This window comes from Nematolebias whitei, chromosome 2 (assembly GCF_014905685.2).
Source record: "Nematolebias whitei isolate Nwh7 chromosome 2, NemWhi1, whole genome shotgun sequence".
NCBI classification, from domain to species: Eukaryota; Metazoa; Chordata; class Actinopteri; order Cyprinodontiformes; family Rivulidae; genus Nematolebias; species Nematolebias whitei.
Window position 1 is genome coordinate 22,383,704 of NC_056499.1, and position 9,448 is coordinate 22,393,151.

Genomic DNA, 9,448 nt, shown 5'->3' on the forward strand with positions numbered 1-9,448 from the left:
CTTGCAGAGTATTTTACCTTGCAGAGTATTTTACCTTGCAGAGTATTTTACCTTGCAGATTCATTCTCATTTGTGGTAACTGGGTTGCTGGGTTGTCTCTCTGTATATTGTTCCTTCAGACTAAAATAAAGGAACATGTGAAACACTAGTGATGTTCTTACTTCTTCAGTAGCTTGTCATCACACTGTTCTGACTGTTAAGAAAATATTTGATTCAATTCCATTCAAAAATACTTTATTAATCCCAAAGGGAAATTAAATGTTGTAACTCATCATCCTGATTTCATTAAAGAGTTGTTCTAGATGCTGATGGCTGTGGGCAGGAAGGATCTCTAGTAGCGGTCTGTCTTTCAGTAGATCTGAAGAAGACTCATATCTTGTGAACTAGTGGCCACATTTTAAGGAAATGCACAGAAAATTATATTTGGATGAACATTTACAGCTGATTAATTTTACTGATTAATTTTTCTAGTCAACCTGATTTTAAATGGCTAGCACAGTGAATCAACTTTAGCAACACAAAATCTGCTATAACATATAATTTTATGGATATTACTATATTGCATAAGATCTTAGTTTAAAACTTTGGCAACAATTGTACAAGTCTAAATTATCCGTCTGTTAGCAAAATGGCCCATGCACCGCTGGATGAATCTTTTGAAAACTCAAAGTATTCAGTGGAGATAAATCTACAAGTAATTAAAATTTTATCCCAGTCTGTTTGAAGACGGTCGACACAGCTTAACTTTTGCAAACAAAAAACAGCTATAATTTTTTTAAATAATTTTAAATTGTACTGTCGTTGAGCAATAATTTTGTGTAGCTCACACCAACCCTCAATACTCTGAGTGCTAAAATAACACACATTTTATTGTATTGCCTTAGCACAAAAATGATTAAAGAAGCTTTATATGCATTACAATAAACCAAAGGTAGTAAACTGCCATGACTTCAGTGATCTGAAGACTTTTCTTCTTGTTCGTTAAATAAACAAGCAGGCCAGAAATAAGTCCACACTCTGTGACACATCAAAACTCTTTACATTCTAATTGGTCTCTACAAAACTTTGTATGAAGTGCTAATGAGCAAATCATTAGCATTTTACCTGTTGATCATTTGCATGTTTTACTGCTGATATTAGCATTTAGCTTCATTAGTGAGCCAAGTTCAGACATGCAGTCCTGGTAGCTCCTTTGTAAACTTCACAAATTGTAATTTGATGCAAATAAAAAGTGTTCAATTCAACCTATAGGTTAATCAGTTTTTAATTTGTTGTGAGCCTAAATAATTTTAATAATGTGTTACGTTTAGATAAAAAAAGAGCCTAGATTTCAGTATTTGTTTAACTAAACCTCTCTCTTTCAGTAACTCACATTTACTTGCACGTAGCACCCACACACAACACTCCCAGGTAGTGTCAGTGATTTAATTACACATTCTTCCTACAAAACAATACGTTTTAAAACTGGAGAACAGTGCAATGAGTGGTTAGCACTGTTGCCTCACAGTATGAAGGTTCTTGGTTCAATCCCTGGTTTGGACTTGGGGTCTTTCTGTGTGGAGTTTACGTGTTCTCCTCATATTTGTGTGGGTTCTCTCTGTGTACTCCGGATTCCTCCCACAGTTCAAACATATAGATGTCAGACTGCCTTCAGGCCCAGGCCTCCCTTGCAAAAGAGATCTGTGATCTCAATGGGATTTGCCTGGTTAAAGAAAGATTAATAAATAAATAAATGAATAAATAATTGCTGTAACAATGTGACTGGCAATAATGTTAGTATGAGAATCACAATGAGCACAATGAAGTGCAGTTTTTCTGAATGCTTCTCAAGATCAAAATTCTTAAATAATCTGTTAAAAAAAACAACTTTTTTTTTTGCTTGATGATGATCTAACATGCTGACAATTATAATTAGAGCAAATGTTTCTGCTTGCACTTACAATATTTATACATAATTCATATTTTAACAGCTTTAGTCAAATAGTCTTTCTTTATAAAATTTTAGTTGTTTCAATTATGAAAAATGAAATCCACCCCCCCCTTTTTTTTAAATAATACTTAGGTAAAACCAAACTGCTGCAAAATGCAATGAACAAACCCACACGTACCTGGAGCTATAGATAAAGACAGGGAAAAACACAAATATAAACTAAATCCAAAGACTAGAGACAATAACATAGAGGCTGTGGGGTTCAGGAACAAACACAAACCTCTGACAAGAAGCAATTGAAAACCAGGGACTACTGAATTTAAACTGAGGGAGGTACAGAGCAGATATGAAGATTACCAGCAAAAAATAGAGGTGCAGCTAAAGCTGTCTGAAAAAAACTGCATGTTCTAACAAAAAAATCAACCAAAAATGAATAAATAAAAATACTGGCAATATGGGTTTCAAAGGTTTTACCAAACCCCAGAAAAACAAACCAAACAGAGCATTTCAAAAATCCCAGTTTGTGTCTCTGCTGTAGTCACAATGTAATAAATACAATCGCTATATTTCTTAATGTTTCAGTGATTGCAGTGAACAACCTCATCTGGCAGACCAACGCGATGTTCAGGCCATTTGTAGAGGTCAACGCCATTGGTCCACACCTGGCTGACAAGAAGCGCAAATTCAGCACCAAGACCAAGAATAACAACTGGTCACCAAAGTACAATGAAACATTCCAATAGTGAGTATTGTTTATTTAGGGTTAGAACATTAGATGGTAACAAAAGAAAGACTGTTTTTGTTTTTTTTGTGATTTTTATGGATATTATCTAGCATGTATGCTGTGTTTACACCACAGATAAACCTGACCTAATTTATTCGAGCGCCTGTAACAACACACTGAAAGTCTATCTGCATTAGGTTTTGAAGATAATTCATTGTTTCATTTGTTTACATTCCTCACTTTAAAGTAGTAAAGAAAAATCAAGTAATTGCTTTAACGATGTGATCCCCTCTTTAACACTGTGATTAACAGAGCCAAGCTGCTCTAACAAACAACTCATTTCAAGTAGCAGCTCCATACTGTCTGCACTGACACTGAAGGTGTTTCACAAAATGTATACAAAAGCTAGAATGAGCCGAGCTGCCTCTGATCATTCCAAAACCACTGAACCACCGAGCCAGCAACGCCCCACACAGATGTGAGCTTTCAGAAATGAAGTGAGTTTTGCAGAGTTAAAAGAGCTGTTGAACGGAATAGTTGTTTTCATATGGAGAGCTACACATTGAAGACCTCGCCCTCTTATCATGTTCAAACCACAATTAGTTTAGTGATTCTCTTTGTGGTAATTTTTTTTGTTGTTGTTTTTATAAATACAAAGATGTTGTGTGTGTTCAAATTTTTTTATAATTTCTGAGGCTGGATGGTTCGTCACGTCTCTGAGCCACAAAAGTGGTTTATCTGTTCACATGTCAGCCATTACAGATCCGTTACTACCTTGCTTGGAGGCACAAAGGCACATTGGGGGTGGATTGGCTTCAACCTCTACAGGTGCATGTCCATTCAGAAATTGCACCAAAAACATTTAAATAATTTCAGATCAAAATAATTGTTAACCCGTTTTGAATGTTCTGTAAACTCCTTAGTTGTTTCGTTCAATGATGTTGAATAAAAATTTAGAGGTTAAAAAAAAAGAAAGTAACATATTTTCCATTTGGTGCTTTTTCAGACTTGTTTTTAAGGAATGAACATCTTCTCATTGCATTAATTATGGTTAAATAACTCATTAATGTGTACATAAGTGTCGCCAACTGAAACAAAGGACACTACCTTTTTGCGTAGTCAATTTTATATATATATATGTATATATATTTTTGCAGATGAAGTGTATATTCCCCGCCCACAGGCGTTATCATTTTAATTTTAAAGCGTTCCATTGCAGGGAATAATTAGAAATCATCCTGAGAACATGGCTGGCCAAGTGTACTGGCTCGTCTAAATAAAGACATTCCCTTGCAGAACTTGGCTGAATTGTCCCATCATTGCAATGGATACAAAGGGGAGTCATTTTACTGGGAAATGTCATCTAGCCCGACTCGTTTACTGACAGGATACATTCAGCTGAGAACAAAGCTGAACGTCAGGATCCAAAAAGCAATTAGCGTGATTTCATATACAAATGTTCTGATGGGGATGTTGGGCCTCTATAGTGTTCATAGTTTGGGTGACGTATCTCTTGACAATATTTGTGCTTTTTGTCATTTTGTTTACACTATGGTAAAACTTTATTCTCTCATCCCCCCGTTGGGTGTTTTGAAATTGCTCTTTTATTTTCTATTGTGCATCTTAATAACATTTTAGACCTTTTGAGCTTCACAACCTTTATCTCTCTGCTATTTGTCCCAGTATTCTGAGTAACGAACATGGTCCAGAGGTCTACGAGCTGCACGTGTCAGTAAAGGACTACTGCTTTGCCCGGGAGGATCGCATCATTGGCATGACAGTCATCCAGCTGCGAGAGCTAGCGGACAAAGGCAGCTGCTCAGCCTGCTACCCGTTGGTGAAGAGCGTCTCTATGGACGAAACGGGCCTTACCATTATGAGGATACTCTCCCAAAGGACCAACGATGAGGTGGCCAAAGAGTTTGTGCGTCTTAAGACTGACACACGCTCAACAGAGGAAGTGTCGTAGTGTGGCGCCAAAGCGCAGTATTAAGAGTTGTGTTGTCTACAGTAGGAGGAAGGGAAGGAGGGGGAAGCTGCTGTGCATCGTAGCAATCGTTTGAGACGGACGTTGGAAACAGCGTCAGAATGAGTTTGTCCAAAGAGTAGCAAAGGAGGTCCAAATATGGCGTGGCAGCATGAGTGAGAGTTGTGTTTGTTTTTGTGCATGTGTGTAAAACATCTGTTGGAATGTTCATTTTAAAACTAAAGTATGTACAAGTGTTTACTTACCGTATGCTCACTATTAAGTACTATATTCTACGAGTTATTGTAATGAGACATGATACCTTTTGTACAACATTTAGTCTTTTTTGAGCAGAGATTTGTTCCAATAAAGTGCCAAACAAGTGAGAAAAAAAAAAAAAAAGGAAACAAAATTAACGTCAATGAATTATGGTGAAGTTTGTACGTTTGAAATTTGCTCGATTATTTCGTCTGGTGTAAATCATCTTCTGACTGCGTAGCGTTCTGATTGTTGCAGAGTCTTTTTTTTTTGCACCCTTGTTATTTTATGTTTTTTGGCTTTGCGTTCTTCCGCACTGCACTCTTGTGCATGTCTTCTCTCAGTCATGTCTCTCCCATAATTCCACAGTGACTACCGAGCAGGGTCTTGTCCCCTTGCCTTTAAAACTGTTTGTATTTTAAGTCAACCTGAAAAAAAATGACCGTTTTTTTTTTTTTGTGTGTGCGTTGTTTGATTATTTTTTTTAATGGCGATGACTGCTATGTGAACCCTCATAGATGTTTGTAATTTTATAACGTGACAACAGTGACGCCAGCCTCCAGTGCTAACAGTCTTAACAGAAAGGGTGGATTTTTTTTTTTTTGGCATTTTGTTTTTTGTTTTTGACTTCCAGCCTTCCTGAACAACCACTGTGAACATGAGCTTTGGAAGGCAAGCTTACATGACATAGCAGGCAGTTTGACTTTACTTTTTCTGATAACTTTGTTTCTGATAAACTGCCAAAGCTATAAAAAAAATTATTTGTACAAAGCAATCCATTACATGTATGAAGACATACAGTATGTACATGTGATCAATTACTTTTTCATTGCTTAATATATGATGGTTGATGGGGTGGTATAAAGATTTTTTAGTATAATTTCTTGTGACTTTGTTCAAATTATGAAAGTTGAACATGTTACTTTACATGTTAGTTAAATAAGCTTAAATCATGAAATTATTTTTCTTCATAAAGGAAAGAGTCTAACATTTGGTAAATATGCAACATTCCTATGTATTGCACTGATGGCAAATTGTATGTCATGTAAATATATTTAGTGAGATATTGTAAAAAAAAGTCTACTTTTCTTCTATGTTCATAAAGTATGTGCAAATGTGTACTCATTTTTGAGTTATTCAGCATCAGTGATTGAAGCACTTTTAGGAATTGAATTCAGGCATAAAACAATTATATTAAAATAAATAGATTAACATGGTCCAATGCACAATCATAATATATCCCTTTATTATCATGTCCCTTTTTTAATGTTTAAAGTAAATATTTCAATACTTTTTAAGTTTCCCATCTTTATGACCTTGACTAACAGGGATATAAATATTCAAGATTGCTCTAATATTTGTCTCAAAACTGTCTGCAGCTTAATATAAAAGTCAGTTGTCCATGACACAGTGAAAGCACCATGTCTGACAACTTGATGGATTGGATTCCTAAAGAGATGGGCATATGTCTGACATGTAATAGTAGTCTCACTGGAGAGCAGGTCTTGCTGTGAAATCTTCCAGGAGGTGAGTTTCTGCAGGAAGAGAACAGAGTAACCATTAGTAGGGTTCAGAGAGATCTGTCCAGGACAGAGGTGAGGATCATTATGTTAGAGAACAGATAACATAGGAAGAAAAAAAAAGTAGAATGAAAGCACCTGCAGACAAATGTTCCTTCAACAGCACAGAGACTGCTGCAATCACTGAGGGAGTAATGTTTCAATTATACATTGTTTTGTAGATGGGGGTACAAAAACATGGATGAACAAGAATACAGTGCAAAAGTTTCCCCTTCATTCAAATATAATTGAATAAATACATTCTTTTAAAATGTATTAATAATTGTTTACACATCCATCCATCCATTTTCTTCCGCTTATCCGGGGTCAAGTCGCGGGGGTAGCAGCCTAAGTAGGGAGGCCCAGACTTCCCTCTCCCCAGCCGCTTGGTCCAGCTCCTCCAGGGGAATCCCGAGGCGTTCCCAAGCCAGCCGAGAAACATAGTGCCTCCAGCGTGTCCTGGGTCTTCCTCTGGGTCTCCTCCCGGTGGGACGTGTCTGGAACACCTCACCAGGGAGGCGTGCAGGAGGCATCCTAACCAGATGCCTGAGCCACCTCAACTGGCTCCTCTCGATGTGGAGAAGCAGCGGCTCTACTCTGAGTCCCTCCCGGATGATCAAGCTTCTCACTCTATCTCTAAGGGAGAGTCCAGACACCCTGCGGAGAAAACTCATTTCGGCCACTTGTATCCGAGATCTCGTTTTTTCGGTCACAACCCAAAGCTCATGACCATAGATGAGGGTAGGAACGTAGATCGATCGGTAAATTGAGAGCTTCGCCTTTTGACTCAGCTCTCTCTTCACCACAACAGACCTGTACAGCGCCAGCTTCACTGCAGACGCTGCACCTATCGATCTCACGTTCCATTTTTCCCTCATTCGTGAACAAGACCCCAAGATACTTGAACTCCTCCACTTGGGGCAGGACCTCCTCCCTGACCCGGAGAGGGCACTCTACCCTTTTCTGGCTCAAGACCTTGACCTCGGATTTGGAGGAACTGATCTTCATCCCGGCCGTGTCGCACTCGGCTGCGAACCGTTCCAGCGAAAGCTGTAGATCATGATCTGATGAAGCCAACAGGACCACATCATCTGCAAAAAGCAGAGACAAAATCCGAAGGCCACCAAAACGGATCCCCTCAACACCTTGGCTGCGCCTAGAAATTCTGTCCATAAAAGTTATGAACAGAATCGGTGACAAAGGGCAACCTTGGCAGAGTCCAACTCTCACCGGGAACAAGCCCGACTTACTGCCAGCGATGCAGACCAGGCTCTGACACCGGTCATACAGGGACTTAACAGCCCGTATCAAAGGGCCCGGTACCCCATATTCCCAGAGTACCTCCCACAGGGTTCCCCGAGAGACGTGGTTGAACGCCTTCTCCAAGTCCACAAAGCACATGTAGACCGGTTGGGCAAACTCCCACACACCCTCCAGGACCCTGCTGAGAGTGTACAGCTGGTCCAGTGTTCCACGACCAGGACGAAAACCGCACTGCTCCTCCTGAATCTGAGGTTTGACTATCCGACAGACCCTCCTCTCCAGAACCCTCTGAATAGACCTTACCAGGGAGGCTTAAGAGCGTGATCCCCCTGTAGTTGAAACACACTCTGCGGTCCCCCTTTTTGAATAGGGGGACCACTGCCCCTGTCTGCCAATCCAGGGGAACTTCCCCCGATGTCCACACAATATTGCAGAGTTGCATAAGCCAATACAACCCTACAACATCCAGAGCCTGAAGGAACTCTGAGCGAATCTCATCCGCCCCTGGGGCCCTGCCACCAAGGAGCTTTTTAACCACCTCGGTGACTTCAGCACCAGAGATTGGAGGGCCCGACCCAGAGTCCCCAGGCTCCGCTTCCTCAGTGGAAGACATGCAGGTGGGATTGAGGAGGTCTTCAAAGTATTCTGCCCACCGACCCACGACATCCCGAGTTGAGGTCAGCAGCACACCACCCCAACTATAAACAGTGTTGGTGGCGTACCGCTTTACCCCCCCGAGATGCCAGATGGTGGACCAGAATCGCCTTGAAGCCGTGTGGAAGTCATTCTCCATGGCCTCTCTGAACTCCTTCCATGCCTGAGTTTTTGCCTCAGTGACCACCCGAGCCGCATGTCACTTGGACTGCCGGTACCCATCAGCTGCTTCTGGGGTCCCACAGGCCAAAAAGGCCCGATAGGACTCCTTCTTCAGCCTGACAGCATCCCTCACCAATGGTGTCCACCACCGGGTTCAAGGGTTGCCGCCACGACAGGCACCGACAACCTTGCGGCCGCAGCTCCGGTAAGCCGCCTCGACAATAGAGGCAAGGAACATAGCCCACTCAGACTCAATGTCCCCCACCTCCCCCGGAACATGTTTGAAGTTCTCCCGGAGGTGGGAGTTAAAGATCCATCTCACAGGAGACTCTGCTCTGTTTACACATCAAGGGGAGAGAGCCGTTCCCAAAAACCATCTTATCACTACCAAACTTGTTGGTCCACTATGTGTGTGCGCTGCTTGTGGGACTGTGTTTGTGGCTCCATGGATGGATGAAGTCCTATGGATGAAGGACGAAACATCTCAACAACAACAAAAAAAATTGTCCAGATGACCTGCTGAATGGTTTACACACTTTAAACAATTTCTTCTCCATCTATAGAATGTAAATGAAGGCACAAATGTAAACAGCCCCATCCCTTACAAAATTATACTAAAAACTTTAAAGGCTCTACTAGTTTCAACTGTTTACTATTATAACAACAAAATCCGTGCACAATAATCCAGGTATACAATCCAACATTTTTCAGTCAGGTCATCTGGACAGTTTCTTTTTTAGTGCTGAAACGTTTCGCCTTCGATATGGAAGGCTTCATCAGTCAAAGAAACATACAACACAAAACTGATTCTTCCTCCAACAGCTTACTCCAAAGTGGAACAAACCAGTTATGTTGGTGATAAGTTGGTCTCTTTGTCACGCTCCCTCCTCCATTGCCAGCCCTCTTCCTTGGGTTTTTACTATTATGTTTAT

At 40.6% G+C, this 9,448-nt stretch overlaps 1 protein-coding gene across 1 annotated transcript in view; it reads left to right on the forward strand.

The window, feature by feature from the left end:
* Positions 1-5,731, forward strand: part of LOC119423432 (protein unc-13 homolog C) — a gene marked incomplete in the record, with an annotated part of 132,231 nt that extends 126,500 nt beyond the window's left edge. Inside the window, 2 exon segments of the mRNA XM_037690825.1 lie at positions 2,513-2,672; positions 4,338-5,731. Of these exon segments, the coding sequence (XP_037546753.1) occupies positions 2,513-2,672; positions 4,338-4,623 (446 nt within the window).
* Between the last annotated feature and the right edge of the window lie 3,717 nt (positions 5,732-9,448).